This window comes from Macrobrachium rosenbergii, chromosome 50, assembly GCF_040412425.1.
Source record: "Macrobrachium rosenbergii isolate ZJJX-2024 chromosome 50, ASM4041242v1, whole genome shotgun sequence".
Taxonomy (NCBI): Eukaryota; Metazoa; Arthropoda; class Malacostraca; order Decapoda; family Palaemonidae; genus Macrobrachium; species Macrobrachium rosenbergii.
Genome location: NC_089790.1, coordinates 27,171,654 through 27,192,066, shown reverse-complemented (window position 1 = coordinate 27,192,066; position 20,413 = coordinate 27,171,654). Strand labels below are relative to the sequence as shown.

Sequence of the window (20,413 nt, the reverse complement as noted above, 5' to 3'; positions counted from 1 at the left end):
TATATATATATATATATATATATATATATATATACATATACATACTGTATTCACACACACACACACCCACTCACAATATTGTGCGCGTAAGTGTGTGTGTGTGGAAGTGAAGTACGGATGTTGAATTCAAATAGAAAAAAACTTTGAGGCTCTTGAGATAAATTTCTAACATGGTATATGTGCCGTAACAAAAATTGGAAAGTCCAGGACGTGAAGATGCGTAGAAAATGATGGTAAAAGGTTAACGTAGGTGAACGGATGGACCCGAGTGTTCCGAGATGGATGGTCGGTCATGTGGAAAGAATGAAGAGGGACAGGCTGGTGAAAAGTGTATAAAATTGGGATTGTTAGGAGGGAGGAGGAAAGGAAGAGCTGGAAAGTGTATTGAAAAGGAAGGACCGTAATATTCATGGAGGTTGAGATTGGTTGCTGAATAGATGTAAATGGTGCAGTGGATGTGTAGGTTAGTTCGACGCAGTGCTGAGTCTTCTGCGTAGGTGTATGGAGGGGTTAATATTGTGGAAGTTTTCTGCACAAGGGCTCCATTGGCCCTTTGGCTGTTACAGTAGCCTGTATGTTACATTTACTGTTGTGGGTCACTATCAGTGTGGAAAAGGGACTTTATTCCCTTTTCCACACCAATAAAAGATTAGCTGTGAACCAGAAGACTTACCTGGAGCAAACACTCTCAAAGGGAAGAGAGACGTGTTGTGTGTGTGTGTGTGTGTGTCCTAATAAAATTACTCAGGGCCGTAGATGAAGTGACCCCTACCCTGTCGGAGTGGAGTCATTCATCTTCATCATCAAACATGCGTTGTGTTATTTTAAGAGTTTCTCGTACTGTATTTAAAAGATTTTTCTCTCTACTGTAATGTCAGCGTAGCATAAAGGAAATCATTTTTGTTCAGAAGCTTTCTCTTTAAAATATATATTTAGATTAATATCCAGTTTTTGTGCATTAAAAATACCCACTCGCATATAAATAAATACTTAGAATTTTAAAACTTTGAAACTGTCACATGCATCAAAGAGCGAGGCAGCGGATGTGTTGATTTTAGAGAAAGGAACATCTATTAGCGTGACCCAGAGTCCTATTCAGGGAAAGCAAATCAGGATCGCCTGTAGCTCAGTCGTCTTTGAGCTTGACATTTCGGCTCTCTATTTTTAGTTGTTTTGACGCTTTAAATTTGTGCTCTTCATAAATCACTGATGCCATTATGAATAAACACCTTTGAAGTGTGGCGAATTCAGATACTTTTTTCTTTTTTTTTTTTTGCTACTGATTAGGCAATTTATTGATTGGTGGATTTTTGTGAATGGGTGACTTCACTGGCTTCAAGTATTTGCTGTGTATTTTGTCGTTTTATTTTCTTAATTATCTACGTCAGAGTCAGTAGAAAGAATATCAGTATAATTGTGTAAAGCATTAGGTTTTTAATGAATGGAAAAACACTGCTCTTCCTGGCTGCTGTTTTATTCATTTGAAATAGTCATGTTTTTTAGTTTGTTCGGTATATGGTGATGTTTCCTGTAAGGCTTGTCATCTCTGTCTTTTCTCATAGACAGCAAAAGGAGGAATATTTGCTTTTCTCTTGTACAGCCAGAGCAGTTTGTTGTCAATTATTGGTATATTTTTTCAAAGTTATAATTCCAATGCAAGGGATATACTGTATATATATATATATATATATATATATATATATATATATATATATATATATATATATATATATATATATATATATATATATATATATATCAGGTCAGCCCTAGGAGAGATGTTATCGGCTCAGTGGTCTGGTAAAACTAAGGTACACTTAACCACATATATGTGTGTGTGTATATGTGTATGTTCGTCAGTACTGTTCCTGTAGTATGTATATTTGTGACTTCTAATACTCTGTATCAGTCCTTCGTCAGTGGCTTGGAAATAAAGCCGAAACCAGTCAGGACCTAAACCCCGTCTCTTATTTTTCACTTGTGGTGATTATAATCATATATATATATATATATATATATATATATATATATATATATATATATATATATATACACATTATGTATATAAAAAGCAAAATCCACGAAGGAAAGAAAAACAGTGGCGTGCTGTGAGGTCTTTCGACTGTCGTTGTAAAGGACGACAATCGAAAGTCCTTGCAGTACTCCATTGTTACTCTTTCCTTCATGGATTTTGTCTTTATTTATATATTCATCACGTTACATATTTTCTTAATTCAGTTATATATATATATATATATATATATATATATATATATATATATATATATATATATATATATATATATATATATATATATATATATATATATATATATATATATATCCCTTTATGTTGGAATTATAATTTTGAAAAATATAACAATGACTCACTTTTTTTCTCTTCTCTCTCTCTCTCTCTCTCTCTCTCAGAAAGAGAGAGAGAGAGAGAGAGAGAGAGAGAGAGAGAGAGAGAGAGAGAGAGAGAGAGAGAGAGAGAGAGATTTAAAATGGCTACTTCAAACTGTCCCTTGCAATTTTGCAGGATCTGCTTCGTGTGTGAACCGAGTTAGCAGTGAATCTGGTCATAACGATTTCTGTTTCATTGAAGTCAATTACCGCTCACATATCTGTTCCTTTCATCGCAAGACTTGACCCGGTTTGTCAGTGTAACGGAAAGATCACTGTGAGTGTAGATATTAGAAATTAGCATGTTGAAGAGGCTTGCGTGTCTCTCGGTAATTTGTACGTTACTTTCAAATCACTCTTAACTGTATTTTCGCCTAGAAGTTATCACTTTCAAACACCCACTGGTGACATTAACAACATTTAGGTTAATTGCCTAATATGGTGTTAGCTACAATGCAGAGTTAATAGATATGTATTTTCTTTAATATGTAGGTTTACGAATGCTTACAGGATGCATATTTAAATATATATGCAATATATGATATTCATGAGTTCCTAACCTGTGCTGTTATGAGGGAAAAATATGATGGAAATCGCTTTGATAAAGTCTGTTATTTATAGAAAATAAATATAAAGTGTTGGTTGCAAAGTTAGTGACTCATTCGTTGAAGTTAACTGGTGTTACTCTCCCTGGTAAAGAAAAAGTAGTCGGTCATTAGCTGCTACACACTCCCAGTTAGCCTGTGTCAGTTGCTGATCATCATGAGTAATAATCTGCTCAGAGGAACTTATAATATTTTATGGTTTGTTTATACAAGTCATTATATATATATATATATATATATATATATATATATATATATATATATATATATATATTAGCCACGATTATCGTTAAATATGGAATTCACTAAGAATTAAAATAACTTATACCCCAAGGGAATTATAACTGATAAGTGTTTCTGCGCTGGCCAGGATTCGTCAGTCACTGTCCATTGTTATTACTAAACTAAAGGCCACGGTTCGAACCCTGGCCGGCGCAGAAGCACTTATCAATTATAATACCCTAAGTTGTAAGTTACTCCTAAGGGATAGTGAATTCGATATTAAACGATATTCTTAGCTTGATATTTATGAATATAAAAAATATATATGTATTGTGTGTGTGTAAAACATACATATATGTATATATTTTGTGTGTATTTATATATGTATGTATATATATGCATATATATATATATATATATATATATATACAGTATATATATATATATATATATATATATATATATATATATATATATATATATATATATATATATATATATATATATATATATATATATATATATTAGGCAGGCATACCAGTTCCTGCACAATTCAGGTATACATCTTATTCTTTCATCATTGTAAGAACATTCTCAGTGATGATAATTACTGTTTTATTATGCTCTTGAGATGCGATGTGGTCTTTCTTTTAATTTTAAGAGAAAGAAAACTTTCTTGAACATATCACTCTCAATTCAATTTATCCCGTTCGTGAAACAGACGGGCTTTGCTATTCCTTTGGTTGCGGGGAGAGAATCCCGCATTGCATGCAGATACCTGGCGCTTGCCTGATCCCACTTTACGAGTCTCTGGTGATGATTGTGACCTTTGAGGAAAGGTCAGGTTTTGTTATGTTGAATCCATGTTTGATCTCGTACGCCATGTGTTAAAGACGCTCCCTGAAAAATATATGGATATTAAGAAAATTCATATTTGGTTTGTGTAAAATTTTTTTTATAGTTGTTTTGACATTTGTTAATGTTTGTTATCTTTCTTCCAGGTATGATGGTGTTATGCAGTTATGAAAGGTGACTAGGTAATGTATGCGGTTGAATAGATTTCTCCCCGAAAGCGCCAATTACAGGAAAGTATCTGTGAATGGATTCGTGTGGGACAATAGTAATGATTCCACGCTCAGGACTTTATTGAATATGCTTGTAGTTGTTAGCAGTTGGTATTTATTACCAGCCATTAAGCACTGTGGATACATTTTTTTCCACTTAGCTCCTGTAAATATAATGAAAATAAAGGCCGGAAAGAAGAAACAAGCGAATGCAGAGGAAAATACAGAATTACCGAAGCGATTCTTTGAAGACCACACCCATACTTTTTTTTTTTTCAGAAATATACACTGGAAGAAACAGCAAACTTGGATCCACCCTGAACCGACATTCAGGGTTACTGTATATGCAGTCAAGTTATGAGTTATCGTGAAATCTCGAAAATATCAAATGTTACGTTTCTTTTTGCGGCTCCTCTCTTTGAGTCATTCGCCAAATGAGGAATATGAGTCAAACCATTAAATGACTTCTTTGTAGAATGCTTAAACATAAAAAAAAAGCAAGTTCCAACATTAGTTAAAAGGCTCGGTAATTTCATGCTTTCTCCAAAAATATGCTTTCATCAGTTGCACTCATTTTTTCTGTGTACATATCACTCGACCCGTTGTCACCTCAGTGGTCTTCATATTTAATACAGAAATGTCAGTTTATATTTTTCTGTAAAAGAAAACTGCTGTGCCGGCTTTTTCTGTCCGCCCTCAGATCTTAAAAACTACTGAGGCCAGAGGATTGCAAATTGGTATGTTGATCATCCACCCTCCAGTAATGAAACATACCAAATTGCAGCCCTCTAGCAGCAGTAGTTTTTATTTTATTTAAGGTTAAATTTAGCCATAATCGTGCTTCTGGCAACGATATAGGATAGGCCACCACCGGGCAGTGGCTAAAGTATCATGGGTCGCGGCTCATACAGCATTATACCGAGACCACCGTAGGTAGATCTATTTTCAGTGGCCTTGATTATACGCTGTAGCGGGTGTACAGAAAACTTGATTGTGCCGAAGAAACTTCGGGGCATTTTTTACTTGTTTTTATAAGCCTTGACATTATTTCATAAGTATTTTGATATATAGAAGTGTGTAATAACTGATTCTTAAAAGTGATTCAATAAAATTTTAAGGTCCCGGGATGTTATTTATATTGGAGCTGTTTGTTGGTAGTTAATTTTGATAAAAGATCTTAGGGTATCTCATTCCTATTTCTGCTCAAGGAGTAGCATCAAGAGAGAGAGAGACTTGTCTGCTTCAATTGGTTAACAGGAAAGTGTGAGGCATCATTGATTTTTCGCTGGAGACTTCAGGCATGTGTTGATGAGAGTACTTTTGTTGCTGCTGACACAGAGTTATCCTCAGCTGTTGCCATGATGAGTTCCAGTTTGTAATTATAATTAAAATTCAGGCCTCTAGACCTCTTCAAAGAACCACTTTAAGCAGAGCAATGTTGAAAGGAAGCTGCGCCTTAAGAAGAAATAAGTTCAAACCGAGATTGCAGGACTTTGCAGAAACCTCGTTCTTCACATGCCCAACCCATCGCAGTCTTAGAGATCTCTGGGTGTATTGTAGTCTTGCAAAACTTGACAGAGATCTCAAAGACTGAAATGATTTGGACGTGCGATAAGGATGAGGAACGATTCGTTGGAAAAGTAGCAGAAGTGGAAGCAGCAGGACGGAAACCAGTGCGAAGGGCGAGAAAGTCATGCAAGAGGCGCAGATAGAGACCTGGACTAACAGGAATTCATGCATAAAGTGCCCAAGACTAATGACTTAATCCGTGCGAAGGGAAATGTAGAAATTAGTCATGGATCATGGAAGTTCAAGTGTCCAGAAAATAAAAAAGAAACAAACGACCTTGCCGTTTTGCCGGATAGTTTGCTCAGGAACCAAGTAAAACTTCGCCCTCTAATGCTCATGAGCTAATTCTTTACGGATTTTGATATATCTGTATATCTGACAGATCTGTTGCCTGGATTGTAAATCATTGGATTATAAGTAAATAAATAAATGTCCAGTGATTTCTAATTTTTTGCCTGTATCTGCTAGAGTACTTGTTACGAGGAGGGATTTCGTATCAGTTACTAAGGAATTGGTTTTGAGAGAGAGAGAGAGAGAGAGAGAGAGAGAGAGAGAGAGAGAGAGAGAGAGAGAGAGAGAGAGAGAGAGAGAGAGAGGCTCTTTTTGTAAAGAGAAATTGTATAATTCTCTTCTTATATTGTCGGAATTATGAACCATTGGTGAGATGAAGTCTGTATCAGATTTTAACACATCAGATGTGTGTTGTCGAACGAGGTGTATTTAACATCAGTAGCGTAGCTCTTTGAAAGTTGCTGTCACTTACATACTCGTAAAATCTCAGAGAGAGAGAGAGAGAGAGAGAGAGAGAGAGAGAGAGAGAGAGAGAGAGAGAGAGAGAGAGAGAGTCATTTAAAATTGTAATGCGGTTTTACGTCCTTATGCTAGATAAGTGTACATCTGGACTTGGCGTATTTCCTGTCTTTTCATATGTAAATAACGGACAGAATCTCACGAAGTAAAGCCGAGTCAAAGAGCAGCAGTAGACGGGTGCTGATTTCTGTTCCCATTCAAATGTGAACCGTATGTAGTGTAGCTACTCGTGGCCTTAACGGCCAGAGGCCGCATCTCTTAGCCTTAGAAATGTAGAGTTCTCCGTTTAAATCCACAACAGTTGCTCTTTTGAGCTGCCTTTATCATCATCAGGTATCCGGTAAAGGGTCCTCGGGCAGAGGATGTTTGCTTACGTCGCACTCTGATGTTGGCTTATATAATGTGTCACCTCACTTGATTGTAGTACCTTTTGTTATATCTCTCACTTTACCAAGAGATTAGATAATTTTATAGTCTCTCTCTCTCTCTCTCTCTCTCTCTCTCTCTCTCTCTCTCTCTCTCTCTCTCTCTCTCTCTCTCTCTATATATATATATATATATATATATATATATATATATATATATATATATATATATATATATATATATATAAAGTGCAATGTCATACGTACTTCTCAGAAATGTGAGGTAAACAAGACCACAGCAGTTGGACAGAGAGGTATAAGCATTGTACACACACACACACACACACACACACACACATATATATATATATATATATATATATATATATATATATATATATATATATATATATATATATATATATATTTTTAATACTATGTTTTGTAACACGTAATTCATTGTGGATCTTATCTGATATATATAATATTTGTATATATATATATATATATATATATATATATATATATATATATATAAAATTATATGTGTGTGCGCGCGTGTTCTTGACTGAACAGTTTAAGGACCAGTTTTGTTGGTCATCATGTCAAGTGATTTTAATGGCAACCTGCGTCTCCAGTAGCATGTTCTGAACATGAAATGAATAATTTAAAAGGTATTTAGGCTACGAGACCATAGGGACAAGGCCATCTTTCCCAGGAACCTGTTCGAGCACTCCCACCTCGTTAAGAATTTAAGAAATGTGTATCACTATTTGTCTTCGTAAGTAAATACTATATATAAAAACCCCAGGTCAAGAATTTCTTAGACTTAATCATTGAAGACCATAATAGGGCATCTCATATCGACCTTGTCAAAGAGTTCGCGTGGATTTCGTCACTCAGATTAGTCATAGACTGTTGCCCACCGAACATGTCCTCCCCTTTCTACAAACTGAGGACGTGAAGAACGACCTCGTGGCGTACTGCCTAGTTTTAAAGGGAAAGTAGAAAATTTAGTAAGTAGCGTTCAGTCCAGGCACTGATGCTGTTGTAAGTGCGCCAGATCCAGAAAGTTGCAGCACCAAATCTAAAATCGCATCTTTTAAGTGTGTTGATGTCTGTTTCTGCCAGAGGTTTATCTCTTTCAGATAGTGGATCGTGGAGGTAGTAGGTTTCTGTTTCCTAATAGCGGCAGTTATGACTTGGACCATCGACGGATGGTCTCTTGTTCGTCACTTTTTCGTAAGTTGTATTTAAAAAGAGAGCTTTCACAGTTACAATTGATCCTTGATCCCCTTTATATGTCGAGAGCAACCAGATTCGCTGAACAGCAGCGCCAATATGAAGTAAATGTGCCTCGCTGTCGAACTTCTCAGTTCCAGAGGTCCTTTGTTCCTCACACCGTCGGACTGTGGAACAGCCTCCCAGAGGATGTCGTGCAGTTGGAACTCCAGAAGTTCAAGCGAAAATGCAATGCATTAGTACCCTAATACTATTCTTCTTGAATTTTGATAAGTTTTTATCTATTTAACTGTTTATTAATTTTTTTCTTAAGTGGTATCTCTTCTTTCTGTATTTCCCTTTACTTCCCCTTACTTCTTCCTAATAAACCATATTCTTCGGAAGCTTGAATTTCAAGTGGGCTTTGTTCAATATGAAGAGGTTTCATCTACTGAATAATAGTAACAATTAAATATCTATTTGCCCTTCAGTGTCGCCATAATCCCGCAGAAAGGAGTAGGTGCTTTTCCCTCACTTACGCTGTCAAAACCTAATAGAGATTCACCGTGTTTTTAATCTTTTTCTCTCGGGGCTCATTTGTGGTATTTTTCCCATCGGGTGTATTTCAACCATCGTAGATCAAGCATTGCGTATATTTAAAAGGATGATAGACGAATTCTTGGGTCTCTCTCATTGAACCGTGGGGTTAAACGGCTGGTCAATTATACAATCCTATCACAGGGTGTAACTCAAACTCGATCTGACAGACGAAATCCATTTGGAACCTCAGAGATGACATCATGGCATTCAGTGACAATTCAGATTCTGATGGAGTCCGCACAGAAGAGGTAATTCCCTCAGGGGAGGAAAAGCCCGTCGAATTGTCATTGTGGATTCAAAGGACTTCAGGATGGCAGTGTTGTATGGAGGTGATAGACGTTAATGCTGCAAACAATAGGTAAATAGCATAAGCATATTTTGTTGATTTAAAATTCCACTTTTATTAGACATTAGTTCGACGTCTGGCCAATTCTATCGAGTGGTCCATGTTGTTATTGTTATTTTATTATTATATTATTATTATTTATTATTATTATTATTATTATTATTATTATTATTCACATACAGTGTAGAACATTTGGGAAAAGTTAATTGACAGCAAGTTTTGTTTTTGTGAGAGCATGTCCATATATGAGAAAAATGAAAAAAAATATATATATATGAATAAAAAAAGGCGTGACTGGTAAAACAAGTGTACCCAAAAAGTATGCAGCATGAGCTGTGACAAAGGGTCAAGATTCACTGCAGCCCCTCTTGAACTTACCAGTATCAGGAGCCCTGTTAGGGGGACATCATTTCACATATTAAATCTAGAGGTTCAGAAAACTACCACTTCAACAGTTTTGAGTGGAAGATAGAATTAACATTCCATTAGTAGTATAAAAAAAAATTATGAAGCCAGAGACATTGATGACATCATCTCTGTAGATACAGGAAGCTTTGTGAGCTATATCTGACCTGGCTGTGCATCAAATGCAATCATTTCAGAGGTTAGGTACATTAGCACAGAATATTGTCAGTCACTTTAAATCATTTGTTGTTAGCTTTGCAAAGCGAATTGCGGAGTGGATGCATGGCCCAATACCAATGTCTTCAGCCTTCTACTCCACTGGCTACCTCATTAAGTAATCTATTATAAATTCTTACTGAATATGATGGTGATTTAGCAAATTATTGCAAGCAGTGTACCGTCTGCTTACAGTTCAGATTTAATTGGAAAGCAACAAATGTTATCAGTAAAGACTGGAACCACACTACAAAGGTTCAAGAACGCCAGTATGTGGAGTACGAGGCCCGAGATGCCTGGCCTTAATAAGGTTTTTCTAATTGCTTCCTATCAGTTAGAAAAACCTTGATGGAGACTTTTTACATACCTTTTGATAATCAAGTAGCAACATTGGCAAATGAGAGCCTTATGAATGATGAAGAGCAGAAATGAAATCATTTTGAATAACAGAGGACTTTCAGCGTCAGTATGAAAGGTTCATTGTGTAAAACTAAGCCGTCAAAAATCTCAAGGAGGCAGATAGTTTTGCTAGTTTTGGTACACCCTATGGAAACACTCTGAATTTCAAGGCTTCTAATAACTGGCAGAAACGTAATCTCTGTACCAACCGTGCAGGACATTTTAAGGACAGAGATTCGTCTGCAACTATTGCAGTTTGCTGTAATCTTGCGTTGTCGACGAAATAATTGTATTCTTTTAACTTGTTTTATTGCTTGCCCCTCTCTGAGAATTTTCAAGTGGTTTGCTAGATGCTCTTCAGAGGGAAAGCAAGATTTAGCGCTAAATTTGAGAGAGGAGAACAGTGCATCTTCCTAGGCCAGGATTCGAACATTGGCCTTTTGTTTATTTACAGCGATAAGCAGTAGGTTTTGACTACTCAAACAATCAAGAAAGATGTAAGTTTTTATCGACTCAATTGTGCCCAGGTTTGAATCCTGGCCGGAGCAGATGCATTTATCAATTACAATTCCCTTTGAATGTAAGTTATGCCCAAGGTATAGTGAATTCTATTTTAAACTATATTATGCCCTAATATTTTTATATACGCGAGACAGTAAACAAAGTGAAAATAGCGCAAAGGAACAAAGGCCCATTATTTCTAGTGGCTGCACGATTGCTCATCCCATGAATAGTTTCAGAAGTAAATTTTAACACCCAGCCTGTGTCCTTGGTGCATTGAATGCAGAATTGTTGACCTTTCCCTAACTTCTGCAGCTTTTAAAGGTTACCACTTTCAGTGACACAAAATCTCCTCTACCCCACTGGTCAGAATCTTCATGAGAACATTTTTTTTTTATGCCCCACTCCAGTGCAGCTTGTTCGAAAAACAGTTCCTGACGGTGTATGTCAGCGTGTTCAGGATTTCCATTTGCCAATATATTTTCTTCTTGCTCACAACTGGGCGACACGTGTTCGACTCACAAACCGGACGAGAAGGGACGCATGAACGTGCTTCCAAATAATCCAGTGAATCGTGTACCTAGTTAGTAGTCGACCGTTGTGGGTCTCAGTTACGAGAGAGAGAGAGAGAGAGAGAGAGAGAGAGAGAGAGAGAGAGACTTGCCTAAACGTGTGCATTGCTCCGTCAAAAAATATGCTTTAAAAACGATTCATACGATTCTCTCTCTCTCTCTCTCTCTCTCTCTCTCTCTCTCTCTCTCTCTCTCTCTCTCTCTCAAGGACTGAAGCGCTTTAGGCTGGGGTCCTGCAATTCTCATTATACGTCTGTTAAGCAAAGGTGTAACACATTAGGTACCAAGTGGTAGGCTGACTAATGGGACGCATCCTGGCATAAGAATTGTGATTCTTCAGTACTTTGTCAAAATATATGCCGTCGTGAAAAGCCCCACCGGAGAGAGATAACATCTTTTATACAATTAAGATAACGGTAATTAATAATCATGATAGTAGCATGAAACTCCCAGAATAAAAATAACTCTAAATATATAAAAAAAAACTGGTTATTAAACGTATGACACAGAAGAACCGAAATGACAATATTTTAAGGTAATTATTGTCATAACAGTAATTACTAATTAAAAGTATAGTAAACAAAGGTAAGTTCAACAATGTTGACTATTAAAAATATAATTGAATCTATTTGTGGGTTAGGTCACCGGGCACTGGCTAAAAATAACGACCCTTTGTTCAGGGGTCTATTGTCTCTTTCATTTTACTCTTTAAAAATAATCTTATTTTTTCTAAACGATGATAAACTGTTGCGACATTGGAACTGTGCGACAGTGGAATTAACGCAGTGTAGTCTAAATATATCACTGAAGACCATTACAGTGTATTATGAATTTGTCGGTGAAACTTATTACCACGTTTCTCTTGGATCTGTAGCTTGTAACTGTGTTTTAGCCTACATCTATCGCTAAGCCGCATTACATTTCATTGAATTGTATTAATGCACAACTAAAGCGCATTTCAGTGTATTCGCATCACACAATCTCATCATTTTATACCGTTAGCAATCACTGGGTCGTAATTATAATGTAAAAGATGTGTTAGAAAGTTCCTGCTGTGCCGTTGTGTCGCGTGTCATTGCCATCAGCAAGTCAAAACCTCTATTGTGCTATGCGAATCACTTCGACGGCCCTTGGCGTTAGCCTCAGATCTCTTGTTTTTCATTCCTGGCATCGTTAGGTCAAGCGTGAAATGCTTACATTGTCGCAGCGAATCTCCCAAAAATGCTAATGACCATTCTTTGCATAGCATTGGACCTTTTGCAGCAACTGTGGTGCCTGCGACAATGTTTTTCAGTTTGAAGGGAATCGAGTTCAACACATTTTTATCATTATTATTAAAGCACTTGTCTCGTTAAAAAAGGACGGCAGTGTAGTAACGGTAATTTTCCAGTTGCATCGTATTTACAGTATATCAAATACATTGTTGCTTTGCGTTAAATTTCGTCGTTTAATGTTTTATGATTGATTTCGCGTAATTGTTTGTTAATACTTAGGAACAGATACACTCGTACACGTTGATGGTTATGTACTGCAGTAAGGTTAATATTATAACTAGTAGCAGAACTAGTAATAGCAGCAGTAGTAGTAGTAGTAGTAGTAGTAGTACATATAAGGGTATTAGAATATTTCTTTTCGTACGCTGAGGGAGGGCCCATCCTTGAATCACCTTTTGTTTGCTGCTTATCTGACGTTGCTCCCCCATAAAATATTATTTATCTCCTGGTTACATCTTATGATATACTGTATAATAACAGTTCTTAGAGAGAGAGAGAGAGAGAGAATATATTTTATTCAAGAGTTACCTGTGTAGACTCATTTTTCATCAACCAGATGCCCGTGCCTGTCTTCATGATAATCGCATTAAGTTACAAGGTCGATACGATTTTGTAAAAGCGTCCACAGTACTGTATTGAGGGGTTTAATAGTTATACTCTTGTGGTTCTGTGACGTCATCTAATTTGAATATAGAGTAAAAACCTTTCCTTAAGAAATTATTGGTATTGCCTCTTTGCACAGAGCCGTTATAGAAGTAAAGTTGTAATATTTGAATCAGCATTGAGGACTGGTAGTAATAAAACTTAAATGCTTTTGATAGCTAAAGATGGAAGTTTCTTGACAGTGAATTAATGGGTGTTAAAATATTTTCAGCACTCTGATTTTTTTATCAGCTTAATATGCTAATGGAGAAAACTGTTAGACATGGAAATTATATGCTTCTACATGTGTGTATTGGGCCTAAGCCCTATGCGCTGCATTTATCGAGATGTTCACTGTATATCACGGTTCTCTTTTCTCAAATTTACGGTTTCTCGTTTATTGAAAACGAAATATATTGGTCTAAGGAATGATTTTATGAGGTCAGAGAAAAAGAGTTGTCGGATTATGCGACATAGCGTCTGATTTTAGATCATTCTCAGTTTATGGATGTAATTTCGCTGCAGTGGAATTCGTGCCTGATACCACAAAACTGTCTTGATCAACAGACTTGACCTTTTGCTTTGACAGTCCAAACAAAGAACAGTGTCTAGACACCCTCCATTAGAGGAATAATACAAGTCAAGATAAAGCCTAGCAGTGATACCTGGTGGTTGGTTTAGACTTAACCGGCGTTGTTATGAGCCCTTGCCGAAAGAGGAAGGGGAAGCGTTATGGAAGGAGCTGTCGTACAGCTCTAGAACAACCCAGCTGACTGAGACCGAGTCAGACGTAATCTCGAAGTCGGCTAAGTTCATCGACCTGACCTGTTTGGACCCGTGATCTGTTTAAAGGGGTGGTCGTATTCGAAGACGGGCCTATCGCTAGGTTTCTAGATATGAAGGATCCATGACATCAACAAAAAGTTATTTTCGGTTTATGTTTTGTTTCGTTATCAGAACGGTCGGCCATTAAGTGTGATTACGGAACCGCTTGCCTTCGATTTGAAAGCGCTGTATTTGCGTCATTGTTTTCTTTGTCGTTCTTTATCGTCTCGTTTTGTTCTTATTTTGCTATTTTCTTGTTTACGATCGCAGTCCATCGTTACTTACATATACGCGTAGTGTGGTAGGTAATTCTATTTTTTTTTTATGAAACTGTCTTCCCATAGGTATGGGCTGAAGTGTGGCGTTTGGCTCTCAACATTAATGTATGAAGAAAGTCGCTGAAAGAATGGTCGTGGTTATTGAATAATTTACGTGAAATTATGAGATATTACTTTTTTAAAGTATCACTTCGAATTTTGTGTTTGTCGATGCTGTTTGCCTATACTAGAGAGAGAGAGAGAGAGAGAGAGAGAGAGAGAGAGAGAGAGAGAGAGAGAGAGTTTGCGGATTTTGATTTACATCAAAGTGTGTCAAGATGATATAGTATGCGAATTCTTTCCTGTAGTTTCAGAAGAGTAAATGACCTTGTTTCTTGGCGAACGCACTAACACGTGTTTTAAAAAGTCGTGTGTTGTGGTTTTTCTGTTAGAGTTAATCTTACCACTCTACCTTGTCGTAATGAATTAACCTTTTCCCCGGTCAGTTTTACAACACTATTAACAACTGTAACTTATTGAGGGGCGCCAGCACAACGGAATTGCACAAGTAATTGTAGATTTTTTTTTCTCCTGCCCTGCCACAATGACTTCCTTTGTTATTAACAAAAGTTGAGTTTGTTGCTTTGCTAAGTTTAACTGAGCCTTTCGAATAGTACATGAACAGTTTTTATTTCTACCTTATAACTTTATGATTTTAAATTTAGATCTTGATTTAAAACAAAATTATTTCAAGCATCTGTGTATTGCTGTAAAGAAAATGTTTGTGTTGGCTACATAGATTCTTGAGTAGGCTACTGAATGTCATTAGCCAATTGCAAACATGGCGTTGAGAGACAGAAGGCCTCGGCAGTCTTTGTTACTTCACTGACTTTAGTGAGTGAATGGTCTTATTATGTACCTAAGTCAATATTACTTGGACACAGGAATGGAGAGACTAAGAAACTATACCGTAGATGAAGGCAGTTGGTAATTGTGACTGGCTTGATTCAAAGTATGGTGAATTCTCTCACTACAGACTTCATTAAAAAAAAAAATGTTTTACACACCACAGTGATCGTATTCGATGTATGGTGAATTCTCTCACTTACAGACTTCATTAAAAAAAAAATGTTTTACATTCCACAAAAAAAAAGTATACCTTAGTTTTACCAGACCACTGAGCTGATTAACAGGTCTCCTAGGGCTGACCCGAAGGATTAGACTTATTTAACATGGCTAAGAACCAATTGGTTACTTAGCAACGGGACCTACAGCTTATTGTGGAATCCGAACCACATTATAGTGAGAAATGAATTTCTATCACCAGAAATAAATTCCTCTAACTCTTCATTACCCGGCCGGAGAGTCGAACTCGGGCCTAGCGAGTGCAAGGCCACAACTCTACCGACTCGCCCAAGGAAGAGCTTTACACTCCACAGTGATTGTATTTAATGTATGGTGAATTCTCACCACAGACTTCATTAAAAAAAAAAAATGTTTTACACTCCACAATGATCGTTAGGTCCGTTCCAAATTTATCTTTTTTGGATACTTTCTTAAATTCCATATTTTCTATGGAGACAAAGTTCCTTTTTTCCCTCACCTGCTATTTGATCCAGTACCATTTAATCATTATTTACTGTACATGTATTTTTTACATAAGTCATGATACATGTACAGGACAACCATGTTCATCACGTCCCTTTACTCTTTACAGCCAGTTTCCTCATACAAATGCTTAAAAACTTTAATTTCTGTAATTTTACTGTGTCAACACCTATCAACTGTGTCATCATATTTGACGTGTTTATCTTAAATCCACAACCTCGTTTTATATCCTCCAGACATAAGCTTGCATGATTATCTGTTTCATTAACTTAGATCATTATCACAGCCATGCAAATGTTAAATGACTATGACATTAATAAAGAACACAACATTTAATTTTATAATTGTTTGTTTTCCAGTAAGTGTTGCTATTACAAGTTCCTACAAAACAGTGTACATTGTTGGCTTTTCTTATGTAATGTGATTTGCTAACTATAACTACTGGAACCAATTCTATAGGTCAAATGGAGAATTATGATATTATGAAGGCATTGTCCTTTGAATAAAATGAAAAAAATAGCAGTCAAATAAAGTTTTATTTTTAAGTATAAGACTGCAGACCAAGTATTGTAGTATGTTTAAGTATCCAGAAATATTCCATTTATTTAGAAGAGTTTGCTGCTTATTTGTTATTGGGAAGCACATCTGATATCACAATTCTTTCACGGGGCGCAGTTTTCCACAAAAGGGAAATAATGAATCTCTGCTATTTATCATTGTGTCAGTGCTTAGGTCCCATTTGTGGTGCTAAGTATGTACTGAAGTTTCAACTGAAATTCGTAGACAGCACAAATGAAGTCTTGGGAGTAGAGAGGAACTCAGGTATTTGTCTTTTTTTAATATGAAAGTGACATCTTGTTGATGCTCTTCACTTACCAGTTCTAGAAAGTTTTAATTTCTTTTTGTATTATTTTAAACATCAGTATATACTGTAGAACTCTTTAGCCAGAAAATCAAAGACAAACTATTATAGGTAATTTTTATGGTAATATTACTGTACTTGAAAGTTTTCCACAGTCACAGTTACTACAGTACTTGTTTTTGTCTACCACCTTTTAGGAATATAATAATAATAAAATTAATTAAAGTACTGAGCCTACTATATAGTTCATTAGACAATGCAAAAGAGGGAGGAGGTGGGGTGGTTGGACAGTGTGATGGAAGGAAGGAAGTGGGAATGGAGGTAAAGAAAAAGGCTAAAAAATTAGTGTAGCAAGGAGGTGAAGGATTGCTGCAAACAATCTTTAGTAATGCCTACAGAGCACCATGTGAAGTGCACTGATGGGACTACCCTCTTATGGGGCCTTTTGAGGATTTTTGTACTCTATTATTATTATTACATCGCTAATGTATATATATTTTTTTCTCAGGTATTGGATCGAGATCGTGAAGGTTTATCAAGGATGAAAAAGGTTGTCAAACTTATGCACAATACAGGTCAAGGTAAATTTCTTATTTCAGTTTCTTCTGTATATATTAAATTTAAAGCATGTATTTTACAGTAGTCTTTACCAAATGGTATTTAAGGGTTAAGAAGAATAGCAATTACTGGCAGTTTTTTTTTATCATGTGAAATGATTTTAAATTAGTCAATAACTTATTCCCAATGTTATATTTATTGTTAAATGTTTAAGGATTAATTTTGTGTGATTAACATTTAAATTATTGCTATATAATCAGTGTACTATATCTATTCCCATGATTTTGGAAGAAAACATCTTACCCAAAAATATTAAACGAATTGGTTAGAACTCTAAAAGGCCTAGAGTAATGCTCTTTTTTAAAAAGATTGTTAGAAGGAATTTTTCATCATTTCCATATTCCAGCCAAATGAGAGGCATACCAGTACAATAGTACTGCAATGTATTGAAATAGGTAAAATTTCTTTCAAGGTGTGTGTTTGTCTATAAAAATATCATAGTGGCCAGGTTTAGTGATTCATTTCTTTTGTGACTTCACATTGCTTTGTCAGAAATCTTACATTCATTCTTTATTGTCTCTGTTTAAAATGTTCAAATGGCTATTGTTAATGTTCTGTTGTCTGGTTGTTGGGAAACGTTAAAACATCCTAGATTAAAGTAAGCTTGCTATAATACATCAGGCCTCTAATATATAGTGCATACATCACCCAATTAGTAAACGTGTTGTTATTTAATTTTCATGAAGTTTTTCACTCAAAAAATACATTAACCTGCATATTAAGTACATGATTTGAATTTTTCTCTGTTTAAATGTGCTTATCATGTAATACTCTATTTTGTGTGTGAGTAGTTTAAGTTTTAGTTTTTTTGCAAAAAAACTAGGTTTCACTTATTTTAATAGTAAAATAATTGTATGCGGGTATGCTGGATTATTGACTTTTAAATTGTTTATGTTTGCTTCCATTGCAGGATATGTTGGCTCAGAGAATGATATGAGCGATGCTCTTCGAAGGCTTGGTGAGATAGGTGGTCGACCAGAGGACAAAGCTTTGAGTGAGGCTTTTCACAAATTTGCTGTTGTGATTCGGGAACATTCTCAGTTGCTACAACAGCTGGTAATTTCACTCTTTGGTTACTCACATTTTTGGAGCTTGAATAGTATATATACTGTATTTGCTTAATGTATTTACTGAAGTTTGTTTAACAATATGAGCTTTTAGTTTTAAGTTCATTTACTAGGTTTTGTAATTTGAGCATCCCTTGTAATTACACATTTTTCACTGGTGGCTTAATGCATTTTCATTCACTACTAATATAGTGCATTGTTTTTTGTCTCTTTGAAAGAAATTATTATATGTAACTACTGTTTAGTAGATTCCTTGTATAAAAATAATTTAGAAATGCTATTGTTAGTAATATTTGTAATGATTAATAATCTTACTTTAAAATACTTTAATATTAAAACCAGTTATAGGTAGGGTAATGTCTTTATTGTTCCATTTTTGCAAACAATCATATGGAACAAGCCTCAGGGGCCCTTAATGTGCAAAGCAAGCTTCTTCAAAGAGCAATGAAATTAAGTTTAGTTGGCAGACAATAGATATCAAAAGAAATAAACAAATGTTCACTAATGTAACTTGGGCAATTAAAACTGCCAGGATTACTTGTACAACTTTATTGCAAGGGAATGAAAGACCACTGGGCAGTGTAACATTGTGGTGCCACAAAAGAATGAGAGACTAGCTTGCACTAATTCTGCAGCATGTAGGCTTCATTACTGAAGGTGATCACAAAAATTCCGTATTGGAATAGAGTACACGTATATGGAATGTTGTCCAGCAGGATATCTTCCAGTGATGGTCTACATTATAATTACTATTGTTAAAGTGAAAAGACACTACCACTTATAGCAATTTCGTTTGTGAAAGAAAAAGTAGTGTTAGAAGCTGTTGACACCCAAAGAATGGTAGGATAAACTCTAACGCATGTGGCAGTGACACTGTTATCTTTGTAAATGTAGGAAGCTTGAGATTTTGTTCTTCTAAGTGTGCAAGTAGATTCCCCAAACCTGAAGGTAACACCAAAAATGTTAGTGTATAATTCAGCATTAACTGTATTAATGGCCATGCACCATGGATTATAGTCTGATTACTGTGTGTGTTTGGGTAATCAGTAAAAGCATTATTTCACTGAAGCTCAGACTTAGTAACTTTATTTAACATTTAGGGATCAAATAAATGCTACATAAGTTGCATTATTTTCAAGTGCCAACTTACTTTCTGAACCAAACATTATGTCAATAGTAAAGACAAAAACAAAAAGATTTTGGACTAAGTTGAAGGCTTCTCTTAGTTATGAACAAGTCTGGATTTTTAGCTGCAGGTGTTGATAAAGTTGTGCAGTAGTTACTAAGATCTAAAAGGGCTCCACAACTGCTGAATTGTTTCTTTAAAATACTGGGTGTCAGTTAGCAGGTCTCCAAGTTCAAGATGGCTGTAAAAGGTCTTAAAGATCAACTTTTTAGTAAGCGGAAGAATAGAAATTGGCTTGCACTTATCCAGGCTCAGTATTGCCTAATTTTCACAAATTTATAAAAAAAACTATCACGGAGAAAGTACCTTGGACATCTTTTATAAGTCCTCATTGAGATTGTCATTGAGTCAGTATTGCAATCTGGAACCATGTTTTTCATGACACTGCAATTGACTAGGTTGTCTTGAAATCTTTTTAATGCTCTCTAAATACAAAGTCAGTACTTTGGTCTGATTTCTGTTGAAATGATAGAACCACCTTCTGAAAGAAGAAATCTTAAAAGCATCAAATAACAGGAGAGGGGAGAATCCTCATTCACTTTTTGTGAGCTGTAAACAGTGCCAGGATTTTTTTTTTTTTTTTTAAGGAACTGCTTTTGTTAAAAATGTAATGTCATTCTCTTGCTAATCTTTGTATACATGACAGTTAAATGTCTTATCTTGGGTTATATGTTCAGTGTAATTTTAGGCTCTGGGAATGTTAAACATAAATATGAGATGAAAAGAATTTGTTTTGAATTTCCGTAAGGTTATCATATGTGTTATTTCATCCC

General features: G+C 35.7%; 1 protein-coding gene across 4 annotated transcripts in view; it reads left to right on the top strand.

Moving 5' to 3' along the window:
- Positions 1-20,413, top strand: part of Asap (ArfGAP domain of ASAP) — a 289,381-nt gene that overhangs the window by 187,201 nt on the left and 81,767 nt on the right. For all 4 annotated transcript variants that reach the window (XM_067094340.1, XM_067094341.1, XM_067094338.1 and 1 more), the window contains exons 2-3: positions 17,278-17,350; positions 18,298-18,443. In XM_067094340.1, coding sequence (XP_066950441.1) covers positions 17,278-17,350; positions 18,298-18,443 — 219 coding nt within the window. The remainder of the gene's footprint in view (positions 1-17,277; positions 17,351-18,297; positions 18,444-20,413) is intronic.